The sequence below is a fragment of the Mytilus californianus genome, unplaced genomic scaffold (genome assembly GCF_021869535.1).
Source record: "Mytilus californianus isolate M0D057914Y unplaced genomic scaffold, xbMytCali1.0.p SCAF_8, whole genome shotgun sequence".
In the NCBI taxonomy this organism is placed as follows: Eukaryota; Metazoa; Mollusca; class Bivalvia; order Mytilida; family Mytilidae; genus Mytilus; species Mytilus californianus.
In genome coordinates this window covers 100,449,028-100,474,308 of record NW_026262734.1, presented here as the reverse complement: position 1 = coordinate 100,474,308, position 25,281 = coordinate 100,449,028, and the positions used below count along the sequence as shown (strand labels likewise).

General features: G+C 31.9%; 1 protein-coding gene across 1 annotated transcript in view; it reads left to right on the top strand.

Moving 5' to 3' along the window:
- LOC127710760 (uncharacterized) overlaps positions 1-16,291 on the top strand; it is a 34,827-nt gene extending 18,536 nt beyond the window's left edge. Inside the window, exons 3-4 of the mRNA XM_052216725.1 lie at positions 6,186-6,401; positions 14,123-16,291. Of these exons, the coding sequence (XP_052072685.1) occupies positions 6,186-6,401; positions 14,123-14,346 (440 nt within the window). The 3' untranslated portion in view covers positions 14,347-16,291. The remainder of the gene's footprint in view (positions 1-6,185; positions 6,402-14,122) is intronic.
- The last annotated feature ends 8,990 nt before the right edge of the window (positions 16,292-25,281 follow it).

Below are 25,281 nucleotides of genomic sequence, written 5' to 3'. Positions count from 1 at the left end.
ATTGTTGATTTGTTCTTGTTCCGAATATGCATGAACTATTTGTCACTCGACGCCAAGCAAATCCGTCAAATATATCCGCGCATGATATAAAATTAATCTGTTGCACCTTAAGATGCCGAAAACTTTGCAGTAGAATGTAAAAAATTTCTCATTTGTATTTCAAGGTGCATTCACACTAAAATTGTTCATTCTTTTTTATGTCTCAACCCTTCATGAGAAGCTTGTATTAATTCAATGGACAACCGACTGAATAAATCAATAACAACACTAAACTGTTCTATCACGCTTAACATGATCTCTCAAAGAATGTGCTATGGGTGCGCTGAAGGTTAGAAAAAGAGTTGAATTCAAACGGTATTGAATAAAGACCACGAGCTAGTGTTTGTCATAGAATGTGGACATACTGAGTGTTTTAAATCAAGAAAATAGTTATAGGACACGGTGGTACTATCTGGATGCACAAACGGGAAAAGTTACCCGAGATGTTGAGATATTGAAATATAAGCGAAAAAAGGTTAAGTTCCGCTTAACTTCTATAAAGGAATTTAGCCTAAATAAAAAAAGAGTGTTTAAACAATCTCTGCAATTGTTTAGTAATGACACAGTCTTTCGAATCAACTTGTACTTGTTATATCTGCTAAAATGTAAAATGAAATTAGAAAAAAAAAATTTCCAAATGAAAAACTTTGGGATTCATGTCTAACATTGACAATATCACTTAATGATTTTGGTGCGTCCAAAGCGCTTTTCTGTATTTACCTTTATTTTGATATCCAAAGTTATAAATGTGTCTTCTTAAAACTAAGGAATATAAGTATGAGTATGATGGCCATAAAATCAGTAGGACATCATCGTTTTCGAAGCAATAACATAAAGGTGTTAATTCTGTTTATTTATTGTTACCTTACTACCTTTACCAGAGACATATAATACAATGTCTCTGCCTTTACATATAAAAGATCATAAACTTGAAATTGATATTTAACCAAATTTGATTACATAATACTTTCTATTTATTATTAGTGGTCAAAGTTATGTATACCACATGTATTGAAGAAGTGAAATCAATTTTGTTTTAAATCGTTCTCAATTTTAAACTTGCAAAATTTGTAAGATTTCTTAGATGCATTTCGCCATCTTGCAGTTCAAAGATGAAAAAAGAAGCAAACATTTCACTAAGTTCGTTAATAGTTAAATTGAGTTAATGTGAGTTTATAATTGTTCTCTGTACCGATGTAATGCATTGTCTGTATGAGAATCAAAATATATATAGTCATTCAACCAGACATGGCAAAATTCAATATTTTAGGTGGGCAGATTTTTTTTTTTTTTTCGTTTCTCTGTTTTTTTTTTTTTTTTTGTCTTATAAAATCAAATACTTCTATTTTTCTTAACAGAATTTGCATGTTTAGAAAAATGTTCAAAGATTAAGAAAGAATTTTTGACTATAAATACGCATCTCGTATAATAAAAACGAATTGAAATTATTATATATAAACCGTAATAATTCTAATTTGATTCTAAACTCGGTTTCCTATTAAGATTACAAATTATTATACTATTGGAATTAAGCGTGGATATCGATCATCAAACATCCAAAACCTGTTGTGATCCGATATTCAATTATTTATGTACACAAGTTGGCGTGCAAAAATCAATATGTTCCTCGGACCATGGAAGTATTATATTGACAGGAACTCCAACGAAAAATTAGCACATTCCCATCCAACTGATTTCTTTAAGAAAATAAAAGGTTCCGACTCAGTTTGTCAAGAACGTGATAACTCCTCTGTGGGGTATCTGCGATGCCGCCTTCGTCTGTTTTGTTAACTGAAGCTGGTCTTATCACGTGAATTGGTATCGAGTGTCTTATCTACCTACCAATGTAAATAAACACGGAAACTCCCGTGGTTATTTGTGAATCGCCACATGAATAACGACACCTGTTTCCGTTCAATAAATGAAGGCAAAAGCTGAAAAGATCTAAAAAATCGGTCCATATTTAACAGAATGACATAAGAAAATTAACTGCATTCGGAAAGAGGGCAAGCTAATTTTTAGTTTTGTTTAATATGTTTTAATCATTGGAACTTGGAAATCGGGAAATATCCGATATTAGAAATTACATGTACCTAAAGTCGGGTGTTTGCGGAAAACAATGTGATGCGCGTGTAGTGTGTAAGATGGCGAAGGATAGCTCAAATTTAAGTTAAAGGTTGTAAATTTTAATCGAATGTTACAAGAATATTTATGGTTTTCTCTTTCGTCTCAATGTAGAAAAGTGATATTAACGTATTTATCAAATATGTTTTAAAGACTAAAAGAGGTTAATAATCACACGCACATGATGACCTCTACATAGCATTATCAGCTTACGAGACGGATGAATTGTTACACCTTTTATAATAATTCCAAAGTTATAAACAACCTTAAACATTCAACCTAGTCCGAGATTACTCTGACGTCTGACAGATTTTTTTTTTACGAATGGCTTTAAATATTTCTAGATGCATTTAAAGAACGATCACCACGATGGGCCCTAAGCAGTATAATATTTTTTTTATTCTTAAAATTTTATCATGGGAACCAAGTTTGAATTTATTTATGTGTGTAAATGCTTAACAGTTCTGAAACATCTTACACCGTATGTTAAGCAATTTATGTTTTTGTTTCTTGTTGAATTGCATGAAATATTTGCCATTGGACTTTCGGTAAACAATTATTCAAAATATTTGATATTTTTTCCGATCAAAGCCCTAGCTTTAACCTCCCTCGCCCCCCGCCGCTATGAACCAACTTTTGAATTAAAGTTTTGTTGGGAATTCTTTCAGTAGACACTAAATTAAAATATTTGTCAAAGTTAGCAGTAAAACGCGATAATAATTGCTGATAAAAACTTTTCCGTTTACTTTTAATAAGAATTTTATGATTTTCAAGCCTAGCATGTATATAACAGTTATAATAAATGCGTGTTTAGCCAACGGCCCTCTCATGAATAAAAAAATCTTACTATTTAAATTGATTGTAACTTAAACTGAAATGTTTATGGCTTGTGAGTATTTTTACTCTTCAGTTATTTTTGGTGAAAACAGTCGCGGGGATTTCGTTTCTTTCTTTTTATTTGTTTTTACGCAGCAAAACCCGTAAAAACTGACATATTTGTTGACATTTAGTCGGTAAATGTCATTTCCTTGACAATTAAGTACACATCCGGTTATTTCGGTATGTTCCGTAATTACGATCAATCACGAGGTTCCAAAAATTTGATCGGAACCCATGCATCCATATGACATGTCGAGTTAATTAACAGATACTTTACGATTTTGCGGCATCGCACTATAAACGTTTGAAGTCCGCTTGTTGGAGTTCCTGTCAATATAATACTTCCATGCTCGGACATACTGATAAACTCGTTTCCCTTTATAAGAAAATTGAGTTACCTCCCTATTTTGAGAACGAGTTGTCTTTCTTGACCGAACTAATAGTTCAGTATGGTTGGCCAGACGGGCCCGGATCCAAGAAAAATATTTAAGCGGGGAATATTCTGGGTCAATACCTTTGAAATGAGCTAGGTCTGGTTCGGAACTTTGCCGTAGGGATATACCGATGAGTACCGAATGTATGGTTGGTATGGAAAATACGTTAAGGGGCAACTTTGAACCTCTGTACAAGCATTCGGTACTCCTCGGCAACTCCCTACGGCAAAGTTTCGAACCAGACCTAGCTCATTTCAAAGGTGTTGACCGAGGCTATTCGCAACTTAAATATTTTTCTGGGATCCGGTCCTGTCTGGCCACCACAGAGGTTCAAAGTTGCCCCTTAACGTATTTTCCATACTAAGGCAAATTTCAGTTTTAAATCGATGAATTGGTAATGATGCATGCCGTACAAAATAGTCCACGTAGGATTTTTATGAAAATACTTGTTCACATTAAAAAAGAGATAACCATTACATGTATATCGAAATGTTTTCATTTCATATATACAGAAATAGATATTAAAAATGGTTTCAACTAAAATACTGGATATTTGAGGATGCCGAGTGTATGGAAAGCATGTATGTGATTTTTCTATCTTGCATTGCCTCTATTTTATTCAGTCCAAATTGGTTGGAATTATATATATAACACGATTCCTCACAAGTTACTTAAATCTATTATTAACAATGGTAATTGTACTTTTATTTTTTTTTAATTTTCTATTCCTACATTGTTACTGTACTTCCTTATCATAAGGAACCAGAAACGATAAAAAAAAGAACAAAACTGAAAACTATTTTAAATTGTACATTGTACAACTTTTTATTAAACAAACGGTGTCCTCCGAAAAAAAGTGGCTGCTATCATTATTGGTATTTAAAACGGACTGAAATCCTTTGAGAATCACCACAAGCCGTGAAATTGTCGAATTCCGCGGTTAAATTATATCTAACTAAGATTTTGAGATTTTTGGAACGTGTGAGTCTTATACAGTTTTTTGGTTTTTAGGCATATCATGAAAATTGGCTGCTGGAAAAAAGTGGCTGCTATCTTGATTGGCTGCTAAAAGTGGCAGCCAGCTTGAGTCTGGTCTATCAGAGCTATCTTTCCTTAAATGGCTAAGTAGAAAAATTGATCCTAAAACACAAACATTTTGTATTATGCAATAAATCACCTATTTGTCTTCATACAAATAAACATTCTTTAACATAAATTGGAAATCTGCAGATTTAGGCAAATAACAAGACCGATTGTGCTGATTGCGGTATACAGTGAATCTACCTTAAATAAAATGTCTGACATTCCGAATTGCTTATTTCCCTTTTGTTACGCAAGAACTTATGACAACGGACTTCGGCTGCGAAATTAAATATGAAATAGTTGTTCTTAAATTCAAATTACATTTCTATAAGTTTTATGCTCAATCAATGTTGAATAAAAATATCTATTTTTTTTATATATAAATTGAAAGAAGATGTGGTATGATTGCCAATGAGACAGGTCTTCAAAAGAAACAAAATGACACAGAAATTAACAACTGTAGGTCACCGTACGGCCTTCAACAATGAGCAAAGCCCATACCGCATAGTCAGCTATAAAAGGCCCCGAAATGACAAATGTTAAACAATTCAAAGAGAAAACTAACGGCCTAATTTATGTACAAAAAATGAACAAAAAACAAATATGTAACACAGCAACAGACGACAACCACTGAATTACAGGCTCCTGACTTGGGACAGGCACATAATACAGAATGGTACGGGGTTAAACATGTTAGCGGGATCCCAACCCTGGATTTAATGATTTAATAATTTAATAATTTAATAATTCACCCGTAATATATGTTGATGTGTTTGGTAACACATTTTAATCGATTCAGAGGCCTTTTCCTAGAGCCAATGCATCTGAGTTGGCTATTCAGTGAATTCTATGAAACCCGTTGCTAGACAACCAGAGGAGGCCAAAAATGACACTTATCAAACCTTGCCTTTTACAAAAGGACAAGCTAAATATGAAAAGGTTAGATTTGTTTGTACAAGTATAACGTTGAGGTTTCAAACTGTTTCACTTCAAAAGCTGGATTGGAGTTGCCTGTGGTATAGATTAATTGAGATGAAAAGTATCTTGACTATGATAGCCAATGATCAAACCATTTAAACCAATTTGATTGGTTTTCAAAAACAGTTTTAGCTCGGGATTATCAAAAAAGAATACAGCTTTTGAACTATTTTCAAACTGGCTACGAAAACAAATAATCATGATTAATTTCATTAAATTTGTTCACATTTACATTTCCACTTTAGCCACAAAAGTGACTCCTGCATGTTGTAATGTTATCTTTCGAAAGAGAGAGGGGTTGAGATAGAGAAATGTATAATCCATGTCAGTTTCCATACAAGAAAAATGAGATAAAACCAAGTATCTTGTATCAACAACTATCTGATCTTTCATGCCAAAGAGGCATTTAGGTTCACGATTGCATTTCTTTTTTTTTAAGATTTGTATTGTCGGGTTGTTTCCTGGTTCTAAAAATAGAAATAAAGTTTGATTTTGATTAATCATTAAAACATTGGTTTTAAATTGCTTTTTAAAACGTATATTAACTTTGCACACATTTTTTTCTTTTCTGAACAATTTAGTCATGACGAATTGTATATTAATAGATAAAGCGGGGCAGTCCAACGACTTTTTATTCTTTTTTCTTAGATCCGCTTCCACATGATATGTGTTTGGAAGATGTGTCTTTCAAGAAAATGACAGGTCAAAGTTCAAATTATAAGCGTTTCCGAGCCAGAGCTGGTAATGACGGCGATCTCTCTACATTTTTTCATACGGGTAATCAAAGGAATCCATATTGGTGGGTAGACCTCGGATCTTCCTTCTCAGTTCATCATGTTGAAATTTGGAATAGACGAAGAAACGGTAAGTAAACGAATCCCTGATGTTTGCAAAACTTTACAAAATCGGGAATAAAAAAAACTGGAAATCAAGGTACGTATATGTACCAGTATATTTTAGAATAATTTTCACTGGTCATGTTACAAATGTATTTGAATATCAATCAGATTAAAATTAAGATCTTTCGTAACCCGCTTACAAACATGACTGAATAAGAGATATTTTAATTAGATAGTCTGAATATCGTATTGATGATGACTGGCTGATTTGTTACATGCACTTTGCAAATGGTAGCAGATTGTTGAACAGGGTTATACGGGTTGTATGGACCCGAACTTTCTTTTATAAAAAAAAATGTTCGGAAGTATTTAAAGAAGTTTTTGAGGCAATGGATTAGATGAACTATTAAAACAAACAAGGATGGCAAATCGTCTAAATGCATACATGAAGAAAAGGTTTTTTTTTTACTAAAATGAGAAACGAAATCGAAAAGAAACATAACGAAACAAAATTCTGACGTTTGATAAACTTACTTAAAAAAGGTCTAAAACGTAAATGGAATGGTAACCGAATTCTCCAAGAAGGTAATTAATCGCGGAAAAACTAATAAAGCATAGGTCACACTTATCAATCCAGTCTGAACTTAAGGATGTGTGCTACTCTGTTTCAAAATAACAAGCTTTTTAAAAGACTGTTATAGATTAATAGTATATAAATAAAGAAACTAAAAAAGCTGAAAAAAATGAAGGGTCCGTGTGCTTGTTTTCGAGATATAAACCATTGAAAATTTGGCGGGAAATAATTCTCTCTAGATTTTTCATACATTTAACATTAGCACCTTTTTTCTTTAAAAAATGATGAAAAAATAACAAGGATTTTATAACATTTTCAATGATGACATTTTAAACTATATGTAATCAAATTTTGGAAAGAAAAGTAGGGGTTAGTGGGCAAAATTTTTAATGGCACTACATGGATAAAACCAGAGGATTCCGAATATCGGGCAAAAATTCAAAAACAAGAGGAGCGAACATCCTTAAAAAGCAATCTAAGATTATAAAAAATCCCAGGACATACACATTCAAGAACAAACTCTTTATATAAATATTTCTTTATAACTACACCTTTTCTTTCACTTGCATTAAAAAAAAATAACCGTAAGAATAAATCGCAGATATTTAGTGAAATTATATATACCTGTTGATTATTTTTATCTAATCATACGGAAGCCCAGCGGGGACCTACAAAAAAATAATATTATATCATTATCTCAATATATATATCGTTATTTCGATAAAATTAAATCGTTATCTCGATATATTTATCTCGTTATCTCGATATTTATATCGTTATATCGATATATTTATTTCGTTATCTCGAAATAATTATGTCGTTATCTCCATATATTTATTTCGTTATCTCAATATATATTTATCGTTATTTCGATATAATTAAATCGTTATCTCGATATATTTATCTCGTTATCTCGATATTTATATCGTTATATCGATATATTTATTTCGTTATCTCGATATAATTATATCGTTATCTCAATATATTTATTTCGTTATCTCAATATATATATATATCGTTATTTCGATATAATTAAATCGTTATCTCGATATTTATATCGTTATATCGATATATATATATATCGTTATATCGATATATATATATATATATCGTTATCTTGATATAATTATATCATTTACTCGATATAATTATGTCGTTATCTCGATATCATTATATAGTTAAAGTTGGGTTATGGCACCTTTTTTCAAATAACTCAAAAAAATTCTACAGATATCAAAATCTAGCAGAGAGTAAAATTGATCAATACATTATGATCTGCCTCTGTTGAAATTTAAGTTCAGGTTGATCGGAAAATTCGTTTCAGAGCTATGGCCCTTTATTTGCAATTTTTCTCATTTTTTTATATAATCTTTACAATATTCTTAAAAGCTGGAGCCTTTTTTTATTATTATTATTCCAAAATATTTCCTGTTTACGCTTATCTTAGTCGTCCATGTAACAGATTAAGGTTCCCGGTTTACAAAAATGCCATCTATACAGGGGCAATAGAAAGCTAACAAAGTCCATTTTAACCTTTATTTAACATAAGTTTTAAATGTCTTAGGCTAGCTTGAACTAGTATATATATATATCTTTAATATACACGAGGTCGTAATAAATGAGATGTAGTAAGAGAATTAATAAGACAACTTTTTCCTGGGACAAATTGGCGTTATTGTAATAAAAAAAATGTACACAGGAAAATATAAATATAATGGTTTTGTCGTTAGGAGTTACTGTAACTGTCAGTTGATCCTCCAGTGATTTAGCAAACACTCCCCGATAGTTGTCCGACCTCTTGTATATTACAGATATATATACTATTTCAAGCGTGTCTGGGACCTATATTGAAAATCGACAGTTCTACGCATTCGCGTCAGCTACAGATTGATACAAAACTTTAACGACATTACATTTTTGCACCGGCAATTCAATCGGCTTTCCTGGTCTGTTGCTTTCTTCTTTTCGTCCTGATTATGCATGAAATATTTGCGACTGGACTTTAAGCAAACATCAATCAATGTAAACAGAAATTGACATATCAAGCAAGCGGATCAAACTGCCAGCTCAAAAAAAATAAGCCTGTTTAATGTCTTTCAAGGTTTGTCATCCATCTGAAGCGCGCGAAATGAAGAATGTTCGATTAATCCCCCAGTGGTGTTAGCCGGTGCTGACCGATAGTTATCCGACCTCGGTAAATAGATTCAAATTATGAGATGTTTCATAGCATAACTTTTTTGTTATTACATGTAAAATGTCGGTTTATGGCTCGTTTTAAAGAAAATGGAACATACCTTTGAAAATTTTAAGATGTTGATTCAGACAATTTAATTGAGGTCTGGAGCTGGCATGTCAGTAACTGCTAGTATTCCTTTTTTAGTTTATGTATCATTGTCATTTTGTTTAGTTTCTTTTGTTACCTATTCTGACATCGGACTCGGACTTCTTTTAAACTGTGTTTTACTGTACGTATTGCTGTGTGTTTGTTTTTTCTACATTGACTAAAGGTAAAGGGGGAGGATTGAGAACCCACAAAACATCGTTTAACCCCGCCGCATGTTTGCGCCTGTCCCAATACAGGAGCCTCTGGCCTTTGCTAGTCTTGTATGATTTTTAATTTAAGTTTCTATTATACATTTCGGAGTTTAGTTTGACGTCCATTATCACTGAACTAGTATACTTTTTTGTTAAGTGGCCAGCTGAAGCACTCCTCCGGGTGCGGGGTTTTCTCGCTGTATTGAAGACACATTGGTGGCCTTCAGTTGTTTTCTGCTCTTTGGTCGAGTTGTTGTCTCTTTGACACATTCCCCGTTTCCATTCTCAATTTAATTATACATAAATAAAATACAACGAGAAAACGAAGACCATATTCTTGATTTATCGAGTTACTGACCTTGTGTATATTATAAAAAAGAAAAAATGTTCAAGCAAACCTGGGGCCTATAGTTTTCAATAAATAAGCAAAAATATGCGAAAATCTGCAAATTTGGGTATTTTAAGAGAAGCAAAATCTGAAAGTTTTGCCCACAAGACTTTATTGTAGCTCTTAATGATCTGAACAATATCCAATTTAAACTAAGGCTTTAGCTTTTAATCTAAAATTTGAATTGAATGGATTTGATTTAATCGATAAAAACAAATAAGAAACAGTAATTTTGATAATTTAGGCGAAATGTATTTCTTACTCGATAAGAAGCATATAAATATATGCAGTGTTGTATATGTATATATATATTTTAAAATATACGACGAGGAAAAGTAACATCCGGCCACCGAAAGCTTTATTATTGTAGAGCCTAGGTGGTCGAGTGGTCTAGCGCGTTGGGCATAGTGCAAGGCGATTTGGTGCCACGATATATCAGGAGCTCGAATCCCGGCGAGGGAAGAACAAACAATTTGCGAGAGCAAATTTACAGACCTAACATTGTTGGGCTGATGTTTAGACGTATTTTAAAATATATAGAGAATATCATTTGGCTTTTTCAATATCACATCCGTATCAACCCGAGACAGCAATATAATCCCAAGAGCTCTGGTTGAGGGTTGATACGGTGTGTGATATTGTAAAAGCTATATCATCTACACTTTATTATATACATATACCTCACGTAGATGTGTTTAATGTGACATGACGTCATACAGATAAGGGGGGTTGAAATGACGTCATACAGAATAGAGGTTTGACATGACGTCATAAAGATTAGGGGTTTGATAAAGCCTTTCCAACAGTGACTGCAATCGATGACGTGACGTCATATAGATTAAAGGTGTGATAAAGCCTTTGCAACCGTGCTGATATCGATATCATCAATGTGGCTGATACAGCACGCTTGCCAATGATTGTATTACACATACAATTTATCTGTATTTACTACTAAGTATATAATAAATATACATATATATACAACACTGCATATATTTATATACTTCTTTTAGAGTAAGACATACATTTCGCCTAAATTTTCAAAATTACTTTCTATATTTCCATATCTTCTACCAATTAAAGCCTTTATATAATTATCATGCATTTATATTTTTTTGATATTATATGCGCTTATCATTATGCATAGCGAACTGTGTATTTCTTAAACTCAATGTTAAATAAAGATTGAAGTGGACTTTGATAGCTTTCTATTGCTCCTGGATAAATGACATTTCTGTAAACAGGAAATACTTTGGAATATTGATGAAAAACTAAAAAAGGCTCTAGCTTTTACGACTTTCGAGATATTGTCAAAACTAATATGAAGATTTGAAAAAGTTGCAAATATAGACCCATAGCTCTTTAATAAGTTTTCCGATCAACCTAAACTTAAAATTTGGCAGATACAGATCATTATGTACTAATCAATTTTACCCTCTGCTAGAATTTTGATATATGTATCAGTTTTTGAGTTATTTGCAAAAAAGGTGCAATAACCCCACCCCACCTTAACTATATATCGAGATAAAGATTTAATTATATCTAGATAACGATATAATTATATAGAGATAACGAAATAAATATATGGAGATAACGATATATTTATATCGATATAACAATATAAATATCGAAATAACGATATAAATATCGAGATAACGATATAATTATATCGAGATAACGAAATAAATATATCGATATAACGATATAAATATCGAGATAATGAGATAAATATATCGAGATAACGATTTAATTATATCGAAATAACGATATATATATTGAGATAACGATATAATATTAATTTTTTGTAGGTCCCCTCTGAGATAAATATATCGAGATAACGATTTAATTATATCGAAATAACGATATATATATTGAGATAACGATATGATATTATTTTTTGTAGGTCCCCTCTGGGCTTCCGTATAATCACGTGTGGTTCCGCGTTTGATCTCAGTTTGTCATTAGTCAAAATTCGATTTTGACGTCAAATTTTCTTCCATTCCTCTGAAAATTATATTGTGACGCCATGAAAAAGAGCGACCATGCCTGATGTCCACATATCTGCATATCGTAAAAACATCAGTAGAATAAAAGTAAATAGTCCAGAGTCCCCTGTCCTCATTTCTAATGACTGATTTATAGGACCCCAACTTATTTATTTGGGATGTTGTTGATGGATTGAGTATCAAAATCACCTTTTCTTCATCAGACTAATCTTTAACAGAAAATTTTATAGGGGCACTAGCTACGCGATATAATAATAAAATAAAATATGACTTTTTTTTGGTTCAATCATTAATGAAAGTGAAATAGTGAAATAATAATTCGCTTGTAGCAGCCATGTAGCCTTGAGATAAGCCGTTTTCGTTAAGATCTAAAATGATATGACCTACCAAAATCAGTAGTTTGACGTGACAAATTGTATTTAATAAATTTTAAAACGATTTTTTTTTCTGAATTCCGTCAAAGTACAAAGTACAGGAACCATTTAGGGATAAAGAAGCATATCATTTTTTTTTCTTCTGAATTCCGTTAGACAAAGTATAGTAACTGTATATGGATAAGAAAGCTAATCAATTTTTTTCTTCTGAATTCCGTCAGACAAAGTACAGTAACTATATATGGATAAGTAAGCAAATTAACATACCCGGGCATTGTTAAAGTAATGAACATAAAGATGTACCGTAGCGCATTGCATGATATGAAATTATCCAAGTTTGCATGCCTGCATGAATTATAAATAGCCAAGTAGGATAATTTAACATTTCGCCAAGATTTGTCTTGTGAAAATGCCTAATTAAATGACTTGTTCTCTACAATCTTACTTAAGGATGTTCGCTACTCTGTTTCTAAATAACAAGCTTTTTAAAAGACTGTGATAAATTGATAGTATATAAATAAAGAAACTAAAAAAGCAGAAACAAAATGAAGGGTCCGTGTGCTTGTTTTTGAGATATAAGCCATTGAAAAATTGGCGGGAAATAATTCTCTCTAGACTTTTTATACACTTAACATTGGCGCCTTTTTTTCTTTCAAAAAGGAGGAAAAAATTAACAAGGTTTTATAAGATTTTCAAAGATGACATTTAAACTATTTGTAATCAAATTATGGAAAGAAAAGTAGGGGTTAGTGGGCAAACATTTTTAATGGCACAACATGGATTAAACCAGATGATTCCGAATATCTGGCAAAAATTCAAAAACAAGAGGAGCGAACATCCTTAATGTAATAATATATAAGGAAAACGGCAGACATTTTTAACTACACAAGTTTAGGGGTATTCTTTAGTAGTTAAAGTGCACTCGAAAGTAGTAAGGTACACTCGAATCTCGAAGTTACATACATTTTGTTCTGCTTTATATTTTTAAATATCATCTTCAGTAATTCAATGCTTTGTATATAAATTAAGCATAAAGTAGAAATCTAGTACACATGGCAAAATACCACTTTTTGATTTAATCAATACATTGATCGAGTCATCGGGTTAGAAAAAAAGATACCCATTATAACTGTATCGCACGTATTTAAATACCTCAGTTCTGCAACATCTTTGTAAGCGCTCGGTCAAATTTCAGAGATACTTAAAATTTATTTGTACCTATGGTTAATGAATTTGGTTGTGTCTTAGCTTGGGCTAGACAGGAAAACTTACGCTATCGTCTGTTTCATGACGTCTAATCACACAGGATTTTGACTCACCAAATGGCTAGTTTACGACAAGACTTACATGATGGGCGTCACTAGTGGATTATAAACGGCTAAGGAACATATATTCCGTCTCTGGTTTTTGAGGTGTTATAGATGCTCAATCCTTATTTTTCTAACTGTTGTATATTAATATTTTTATTTCTCCAGCTTTTACCTTAAGATTATAGTTTTCATTTTTATATTTTTTTGAAACTTTTGTTATTTTAGCGCAAAATTACCTGTCCATACAATCCAACCCGCCTTGTCCATGTCAATTGAAAGGATCATTCTTTTCGTTCTCCATTTGTCCGAAGTAGCCATATTTAACAAACGTATGTGAATTTTGGGTCTTTCGTCGCTTCTTGCAAGAACAAACTACTACCATAATCCGCATGAAATTGAAAGTGATACATGTCAAAATTGTTGAACTGAAAAATCTTGCATGTTTTGTTGGAATACCAAGCATAGTATAGTGATATTCTGAACATTTTTCTGATTTGCACGAATTCCTTCTCAATGCAGGAACTGGTCACAGTGTTAAAAATTTTCATTTTCATTTTAGGTAATAGACTTCATGTAATGACTGTTAGTGTTGGTCCAACTTTAAGAAGAATGACGCGGTGCGCTTATTACAGAGGCCCGGCTAGAAATGGGAGTCATATTATACTGAAGTGCCGTAAACCTATAAAAGGACGGGTGGTCAAGCTTGCCCTAAGAACCAGGAGCTACTTCCACTTAGCGGAAGTTAAAGTGTTTGCATATAAAAAGACTTGTTCACCAAAATAGAAAACATTTATTATCTGATATCAAGTATATTATGACACTTTTCTTGGTGCTATCATTATCTTATTAAAGATTAAATCTTCTCTTGTTTGTTGCGTGAACCCCTAAGTGGGCTTTTGGATTTGATTTGTAACAATAAAATCATTATGCATACTTGTCATTTTGACAAATCAGATAAAAAAAAATCTGTTTCAAATGAAAATAAAATAAGTAAAATATTAAAAGACTATTCGTTAATATACATTTTTTACAACTTTTACTGTATTCTCTATCAATTAAGTTATCTTGTAAGCTAATTAAATGTTTATTTAATTCATTGATGTCACTTTTATTTCTTATATTATTCACACACTGTAAATTAATACTCTTAAATTTATGTGTGTTTTGGATGTGCACTAGTGATTGGTAAATATTGATACGTTTCTGTGTTTTAATATACGTGACTTAACATCAAGATTTCCATTATTATGGAATTGATCACCTTTGTTCACTTCGGTATCTAAAAAAAGGTGGGTCTGAACACGGAAACACGTGAAATAACAAATCACACAAACTTTGCACGAAAAAAAAAAAACACTCTGGAAAAACGAAGCAAAGGAATAAAATCGTAAATATTTAGGAAAAAAGTACCAAAAGTTATTACTCGGCCGTTCTTGAAGATCATGCAGTCATTATAAATTGATATAGCGACCCTGCATGTGGTCACTTTTTAGCGTCCTCTAGTTGCAGACGATTTATCATAGTAATACAATAGGCTATTAATAAATATCTTGGGACCAGTTAATAAGTTTATAATTTAAAACAATATCTGGGCTGACTTTGAATTAGTTGGTTTACTTTTTAATCAAATGCGGGACAAGCACGAGAAAATGAGAATACCGACAGGAAACACGGAAAATAATTAAGGGAAAACACAAATTAACGAAGCACGCACGTCGAACCAAACACGAGAAAACGAGAAATAAAACGTCGAAACACGAAATCACGTGAAATAAAAAGGCCGAAAACGATGCACGAAAATAACCCTTTACCACCCTCTAAATAGGTCATACTAGATGTCGACACCTCATATTAGAACTAAATTAGACGGTCAATTTCGTTTGCTAGGTTAAAGAAATCTTCAACTTGCTCTAATTTGCCTGTGAAGACCATAAAACCGTCATCCCTATTGTCAGTGTGATTTGATGTTTTTCTCCATTGGAACTTATCTAAGATTTTAATGAATAGGACAGACAGATGCAGATCTGTGCATGTTGGTGAAAATATACCATCCATGGGCGCTCCTATAATGTGTTTGTATAACAGTCCATTAAACTCAAATTCATTGTTTCTAAGAATTAATTTAACAAATGCAATTAAATCTATTTTGTTGAGAATCTTTAAAGTGTATTCTCCTGTGTGTCAATTAATTCAAATGCATTGATAACAGTTTCTTCTTAATTATCAATGATCATATTTGTGTACCTTAACGTACATCATAGGCAATAAGAATGCATTCTTTTTTTTACCTCATGTGACTCTATTTTATTAATGGAATCTTTTTATCTTGAATGTAAAAGCTATGCCTCTTCAATAATGGTTTTATAATAAGATCAAGTAAGTATCTCTCGCGGGAGAGTTGCATTTATTGATGATTGGTCGGTAACGAACATTAATGTGTCCTGCTAGCTGACCAGTTCACAATGCCTCATTACTTATTTCTAGATTAATTTTATGAATTTTTGGAAGAAGGTAAATGTGTCCCCCATGTCTTGAATCATTATTATTCTCTAAGAAATTATACGTCTGGGAATCTATTATTTTTTTCCTCATTGCGTTATGTTAGACACTTCTCTCAACATGCCAAAATTGTAATGATTTACAATAAAAAGAAAATGTTATCTTCCATACACAAGACCATGCAAAACACTGATATATAATTTCTTATTCAGTTGAATTAATAATTAGAATAAAAAAGTTCTAAGGTTCACGTATTGTCTTTTTTTTTTTAAAGCAACTTGTTTTTGATTATTTAAGAGAATGAATATATCATTAGAACAACGGAACTTTTGCATGGATATTGTAATTTGCATACATACAAGGAGATGTGTGATTGAATATAGAAAAAAAATCATTGACTGCAACGCTCTCAAGAAAGACAAAAGACTAGCTATAGATACTTTTAAATAAATAAAAAAAAAAACACACTTATTTGTGTGTGACTTCATCATCAAATATAATTACATATACTCTATTTCAGTTTTATTTTTCGTCTAGTTAATTGATCATTTCAGAAATGCAATATTGAACGGTATGTTTAACCCGATAAGATGTTGAACGTATGTAATCCTTGAGTACTGGTCAATATATACAGTCATGCAGTTTCAACTCCCACGACGCGCAATGAGTTCTCAATACAACCAAACTTTTTTTATCAAGCCCAGAGAATGCTGTCAATTTCCATTTTTTTGTTTTTACCTCAAGCACAAGTATACCCTTTTGTACACAATGTTTAATGATTTAGAATTTTGCGTTCCAAACTAAGTGTCCTAATACAAAGTACTCCATAAGTCAGGCCGAAAAGCGGATTATATTGGTTCACTCGCATAAATTAATTATATTTCCAAGAAGTATTACACCAATATGTGAGTTGGTTAATGATTGATGAAATTTAATGCCAGTTTATTATTAACCTCTCTGTGTAAGATTGTATAATATCTTATGCTTTGGTGGATCGTTCTTTCATGAACATATATATCATATAAAATTAAGAAGATGTGGTATGATTGCCAACGTGAAAATTATCTACCAGAGACAAGATGACGTAAATAACTATAGATCACCGTACGACCTTCAAAAATGAGAAAAACAAATATGATACACAGCAACAAACGACAACCACTGAAATACAGGCTACTGGCTTTAAACAGGCACATACAGAATGTAGTGGAGTTTAACATGTTTGCTGGCGCTAAACATTCACCATAACCTGACCCAGTGGTTTAAAAATGCAAAACTAGAACAAACTATCAAACAATGTCAAAACTCATCAGATCGATACAAAGCACAAAAAAAAAACCCTTACAAATACACAAAAGACACACAATTATGTATTTTCTTATCCTTTTCCTTGCATTAAAGAACATCCTGAAAAGTGCTCTAGAATGCTCAAGATGCAGGATTTTGCACCATGATTCAGCTTCCACCAGACCCCTGTCTATTACGTTTCACTTCTTTGTTTGCCTGGCTACGCCACTGGTCATGTCCGGTTGTTGATTTTATATTATACCTATATTGACTGTAATACAAGTGCTCGATTTGTAGCGTTGCTTTACCTGGTTCAACCTATTACTTTCAAGCAGTAGTGCCAGTATGGTTCATAACTGTTCAAGTTCTGGCCCAGTGTGTTCAGAGATTTTATTTTCTAAAAGCTTACACTAAGCATATCTGCAGTAATGCTTAAACCAAAATTTGGGCGCCTCTAAAAGCTGTAGCATGGTACATAATCCTGCATTCTGAGCATTCTAGTGCACTTTTCAGGATGTTCTTTAACACAACGTTTGCAAGGAAAAGAATAAAGAAAATACATAATTTTAACGCAGAAACCAAGTTTGCTCCCATTAATTCATTCTATAGCTGCTGTGACTGAAGGTGCAGGGTAAAAATTCTCCATGGAAATGAAAAATGCAAATGCTTATAAAACTGCATACCAAATATCATTGACTTATTATAAGCGGTTTCAATTAAAGACAAATCTTTCCATTCAGATCTACCAATAATTTCTTCCTTAAAATTTTATTTTCAGTTCAGGCTAGGTAAAAGCTTTAAAATTAGCCAATAAAAAAATGGGGTCACCGACCTCGTTTTCGATTTAAAGCGGCATCTTTTTTATGGAATTTGGAAATCGGGACTTTTAGTTATTAGGAGTGAAACATTTTACAAAAAGTCTGTATCACATATTTTTTTTTATTTTGTTAACCTTGATGTTAGCAGAAATTATATTCATATTATTGATATTATCATCTTCCGAGGGACAAATGATAAAGATAAGTTGCTAACATAATTTTTCCCGCCTTTTTTATCTAAAAAAATCAAATATAAAAAAAAAATAACCAATGAAAAGTCAATAGAATATGCATTGCTTGTTATTAAACAAAGTGAGGAAATAAAACCGTAGGGTCATCATACTGGAAAAAGAGATATTTTTGAAAAGACGTTAAACATTTGAATTGGCGGGAATACATTGCGCCAATTCTGAAAGCAACGTCAAAAGACGTTAGGCCGAATTGACGATGTTTTCACAGGTTATGGACATTTCAATTCCTATTTATTTGCTGTTTTGCTAGTTGTATGCTTTAAATGAACATTAATATACATATGATGGTAGTTATTTTTTTTTTATTTTGACGTAGACAAGTAATTTAAAAGTGGTAAGTCGAAAACAATGCGTTGTGCAAATATCTACAATTAAAATTCGATTTAGTTAATAAGAATTTCTATGTTTGGAAAGAAATTCAATTTCAAACAACGAAGATTTGTTTTAAATATTATTATGTGAACAGCGAAGTTAAAGTACAAATTTTATGAATATTGACTATATATTAGATAGTAAAAGGAGATCAAGATTCTCATAGAGTTTGTTTTACAAAATGGGCTCTAGTTAATATAATTCTTCAAAATATGTCACAAGTGTGATCAATATTGCAAATTTAACATGTTTTCGTGAAATTTCGAATCAAAAGAATATGATTCAGTTAAAGTATATGTATCTGAAAGACAAAACAGAGCATCGCTTTCGAAATGATTTCAATTTTGGTTTAGAATGTCTCCTTTTCATTTGGACGATAATTACTTATAATTAACCGAATTCTAACATAATTTCCATTATAATATTATCATATGTTTAGAAATACGCTGCATTTTCACTTTTAGCAGCCAATCAAGCTAGCAACCACTTTTTTCCAGCAGCCAATTTTCATGATATGTCTAGATCTAAAAACCAAAAAACTGTATAAGACTCAAACGTTCCAAAAATCTCAAAATCTTAGTTAATATAATTTGACGGCGGAATTCGACATTTTAACGGCTTGTCGTGATTCTCAAAAGATGGCAGTCCGTTTTAACTACCAATGATGATAGCAGCCACTTTTTTTGCAGGACCCTGTTCGTTTAATAAAAAAATGTACAATTTAGGCCACACCAATTTAATTTCTTGTTCTACAGATTTTTCCACTTCAGAAATTGGGGCGAGCGAGCGATTTGAAAATTTTAATAAAAAAAGATTAATTTGAAAATTTTTTAGGCGAAGCTTGAAAAGTGAAGGCGAGCGATTATAATTTTTTTTGTGAACATCAAATCATAGGTTTTGACAATATTGGTCAAAACAATTATTAAAATGGTATGAAACTTGATTTAACACTTGTACTTTGACATTTCTTTAATTTATCAACTTCAGAAGTGTTTTTATTTTTTTACATGTAATGCCAACTATAATTGCAGCATATTTATGACTTCTTGTATTACTGTTACTTTCTGAGGACTTCAGATCTTGAACTGAATAATTGAATAATTAACTCAACGCCTAAAATGATCTCCATTGAATTGTCATAGATGTCTTATAACTAGCAAACAGCGGGTGTCTTGTATGAAGCAGGAACTGCTCATCCTTCCGGAACACAGGAGTTCACCCCAGTTGTTATGTGTTCGTGCTGTTCGTTGATGTGTGTACTTTTTAGTTTTTGTGTAATATGTTGGTTGTCTGTATCTCCGTTGCTTTGGTGTTCTCATTTTTGTTCTTTGTCTTTTTGGCACTTTGTATATAAATAAGATGTGGTATGTGTGCCAATGAGACAACTCTCAATCCAAGTCACAATGTATTTAAAGTTAACAATTATAGGTCAAAGTACGGTTTTAAACACGGAGCCTTGGGTCACACCGAACAGCAAGCTATAAATGGCCCCAAAATGACTAGTGTAAAACAATTCAAACAGGAAAACCAACGGTCTAATCTATATACAAAAGGAGAAACACATATAAGCCACACCAACAAACAACAACTACTGAACAACAGGCTCCTGACTTAGGACACGTGCATAAAAATGCAGCAGGTATGGATAGTTTTGTTCCGCCGGCAAACGATATTTCAGTTGAAGGCAACACTTCTCCTTCTGTGTCCTTTATTCTAACAACGAAAATTGGCATGATTTTGCGAAGAATCGTCCTTGACTTTGATGAAAAAATCTGTAATACTAGTATTCAGTTTAAAGGGTCGACTTTGTCTAAAACGCTCTGGCGATCGCTTTTTAAGAAAATCCGACTTGCCGAGGAGTACCGAAAGAATGTGTAGTTGATATGAAAAGTACGTTAAGGGGCAAATTTGAACCCCTGTGGTGGCTAGACGGGCCCATATCCCAGAAAAATATTTAAGCAGGGAATAGTCTGGGTCAATACCTTTGAAATGAGCGAGGTCTCAGACTGGTTTGGAACTTTGCCGTAGGGATATGCCGATGAGTACCGAATGTGTAGTTTGTATGGAAAATACGTTAAGGTAGCAATACACAGTTAGGAAAAAAACTTAAAATTGACACTCATAATTTTTAAACATCCTCTTTCCCTTCCTTTCTAACAAATAAGGCTTAATATTTGTGTTATGCATGTGTATATTTATAGAAAGAGAATCTTCCATAGATTTGATTTCTAATGGTTATAATGGTGAAATATAATCTCTTTTGGGTGTAACCATGGCAACAATCTGCATTTCTTTGATACAAAATATTGCATAAAAGGGGGGTGAACATGTCACAAAAGTCTCCAAAATTTGGTCCAAAGGAAAATTTCAATCAATTACAGTGATACCTTTCCTGAATCCATAGACATATATCTATCAAGAGGTCCAAAAAAAATCATATGCATTTCTGCTCGTTTTTCCATAAAATTGAATTGAAAAGATCGAGCGCAAAATCTTTGTTGATAAATACTACAATAATTTATGAACCTATGGGCGGTACGGATAGGAAAATACGGACTGTCAAACAGAAAAATTGCCTATAAAACATGCTAAAAATAATCTAAATGTACATATAAACCCACTAAGAAGGCTATATTATTCTTCAATTATCTAAAAATCTATTTTATTGTACAAAAACTTTCATATTTAAAAAATTCACCATGGCCATAATGCGAAACTAAACTTCTAACTGTGTATTGCTACCTTAAGGATAAACATTTTTTTTTCCAATTCCACTTTAAATGGATTTCTGTGTTCTGCTAGCTTAAACGAGCAAATTGGCCTGCTAGTTTTGAAAATTGGTTCAGAAATAAATATTTTATGAAGGTTAGCAGTTGACACTGAAATGCAACAAAAAAGTGATTTGGTGAAACATGCCATGTTGAAGTGTAAATTCTCCTTTTTTAATAAAATTTCTAAAACTATACCTTCTGTGCTTGTCTTTTCTTGTTTAAAAACTTAAATTAACCTTAACAGTAGACAAATTTTACAAGTTAAAGCTATTTTAAGGCTTTAGAATGTCAATTTTGTTGTGTATTAGCATACCAAAGCCTTGGTTAAAATTTAGCAAATACTGAATTAATTTATAACAGCCGGAACAAATTTAGACTTAATTCAAGCTAAATTGTGACTTTATACTTGCTAAAATAATAAATTTGATTTAGTCGCATGAAAAAATATAAAGCGTTCCCTTCTGAGGTTTCTACATAACGCGCATTGTTTCTTTTCCAAGGGGTAGCCAATAAAGTATCAATTTATGACTGAACCAAGTCTTTGTGTCAAAATGTCTATATTGGTTGCTAAGGACAATAAACAACAAAAGTAACATACATTGTCATACTAAAAGATGTTTCTCCCTCATAATTGTATCTATAATCTAAATATCAATAGATTTGTGGTATGATTTGTCTAAAAATAAGCAATTCTGTGATTTGTCAAATGCCATAAGGTAGCAATACACAGTTAGGAAAAAAACTTAAAATTGACACTCATAATTTTTAAACATCCTCTTTCCCTTCCTTTCTAACAAATAAGGCTTAATATTTGTGTTATGCATGTGTATATTTATAGAAAGAGAATCTTCCATAGATTTGATTTCTAATGGTTATAATGGTGAAATATAATCTCTTTTGGGTGTAACCATGGCAACAATCTGCATTTCTTTGATACAAAATATTGCATAAAAGGGGGGTGAACATGTCACAAAAGTCTCCAAAATTTGGTCCAAAGGAAAATTTCAATCAATTACAGTGATACCTTTCCTGAATCCATAGACATATATCTATCAAGAGGTCCAAAAAAAATCATATGCATTTCTGCTCGTTTTTCCATAAAATTGAATTGAAAAGATCGAGCGCAAAATCTTTGTTGATAAATACTACAATAATTTATGAACCTATGGGCGGTACGGATAGGAAAATACGGACTGTCAAACAGAAAAATTGCCTATAAAACATGCTAAAAATAATCTAAATGTACATATAAACCCACTAAGAAGGCTATATTATTCTTCAATTATCTAAAAATCTATTTTATTGTACAAAAACTTTCATATTTAAAAAATTCACCATGGCCATAATGCGAAACTAAACTTCTAACTGTGTATTGCTACCTTAAGGATAAACATTTTTTTTTCCAATTCCACTTTAAATGGATTTCTGTGTTCTGCTAGCTTAAACGAGCAAATTGGCCTGCTAGTTTTGAAAATTGGTTCAGAAATAAATATTTTATGAAGGTTAGCAGTTGACACTGAAATGCAACAAAAAAGTGATTTGGTGAAACATGCCATGTTGAAGTGTAAATTCTCCTTTTTTAATAAAATTTCTAAAACTATACCTTCTGTGCTTGTCTTTTCTTGTTTAAAAACTTAAATTAACCTTAACAGTAGACAAATTTTACAAGTTAAAGCTATTTTAAGGCTTTAGAATGTCAATTTTGTTGTGTATTAGCATACCAAAGCCTTGGTTAAAATTTAGCAAATACTGAATTAATTTATAACAGCCGGAACAAATTTAGACTTAATTCAAGCTAAATTGTGACTTTATACTTGCTAAAATAATAAATTTGATTTAGTCGCATGAAAAAATATAAAGCGTTCCCTTCTGAGGTTTCTACATAACGCGCATTGTTTCTTTTCCAAGGGGTAGCCAATAAAGTATCAATTTATGACTGAACCAAGTCTTTGTGTCAAAATGTCTATATTGGTTGCTAAGGACAATAAACAACAAAAGTAACATACATTGTCATACTAAAAGATGTTTCTCCCTCATAATTGTATCTATAATCTAAATATCAATAGATTTGTGGTATGATTTGTCTAAAAATAAGCAATTCTGTGATTTGTCAAATGCCATAAGGTAGCAATACACAGTTAGGAAAAAAACTTAAAATTGACACTCATAATTTTTAAACATCCTCTTTCCCTTCCTTTCTAACAAATAAGGCTTAATATTTGTGTTATGCATGTGTATATTTATAGAAAGAGAATCTTCCATAGATTTGATTTCTAATGGTTATAATGGTGAAATATAATCTCTTTTGGGTGTAACCATGGCAACAATCTGCATTTCTTTGATACAAAATATTGCATAAAAGGGGGGTGAACATGTCACAAAAGTCTCCAAAATTTGGTCCAAAGGAAAATTTCAATCAATTACAGTGATACCTTTCCTGAATCCATAGACATATATCTATCAAGAGGTCCAAAAAAAATCATATGCATTTCTGCTCGTTTTTCCATAAAATTGAATTGAAAAGATCGAGCGCAAAATCTTTGTTGATAAATACTACAATAATTTATGAACCTATGGGCGGTACGGATAGGAAAATACGGACTGTCAAACAGAAAAATTGCCTATAAAACATGCTAAAAATAATCTAAATGTACATATAAACCCACTAAGAAGGCTATATTATTCTTCAATTATCTAAAAATCTATTTTATTGTACAAAAACTTTCATATTTAAAAAATTCACCATGGCCATAATGCGAAACTAAACTTCTAACTGTGTATTGCTACCTTAAGGATAAACATTTTTTTTTCCAATTCCACTTTAAATGGATTTCTGTGTTCTGCTAGCTTAAACGAGCAAATTGGCCTGCTAGTTTTGAAAATTGGTTCAGAAATAAATATTTTATGAAGGTTAGCAGTTGACACTGAAATGCAACAAAAAAGTGATTTGGTGAAACATGCCATGTTGAAGTGTAAATTCTCCTTTTTTAATAAAATTTCTAAAACTATACCTTCTGTGCTTGTCTTTTCTTGTTTAAAAACTTAAATTAACCTTAACAGTAGACAAATTTTACAAGTTAAAGCTATTTTAAGGCTTTAGAATGTCAATTTTGTTGTGTATTAGCATACCAAAGCCTTGGTTAAAATTTAGGAAATACTGAATTAATTTATAACAGCCGGAACAAATTTAGACTTAATTCAAGCTAAATTGTGACTTTATACTTGCTAAAATAATAAATTTGATTTAGTCGCATGAAAAAATATAAAGCGTTCCCTTCTGAGGTTTCTACATAACGCGCATTGTTTCTTTTCCAAGGGGTAGCCAATAAAGTATCAATTTATGACTGAACCAAGTCTTTGTGTCAAAATGTCTATATTGGTTGCTAAGGACAATAAACAACAAAAGTAACATACATTGTCATACTAAAAGATGTTTCTCCCTCATAATTGTATCTATAATCTAAATATCAATAGATTTGTGGTATGATTTGTCTAAAAATAAGCAATTCTGTGATTTGTCAAATGCCATAAGGTAGCAATACACAGTTAGGAAAAAAACTTAAAATTGACACTCATAATTTTTAAACATCCTCTTTCCCTTCCTTTCTAACAAATAAGGCTTAATATTTGTGTTATGCATGTGTATATTTATAGAAAGAGAATCTTCCATAGATTTGATTTCTAATGGTTATAATGGTGAAATATAATCTCTTTTGGGTG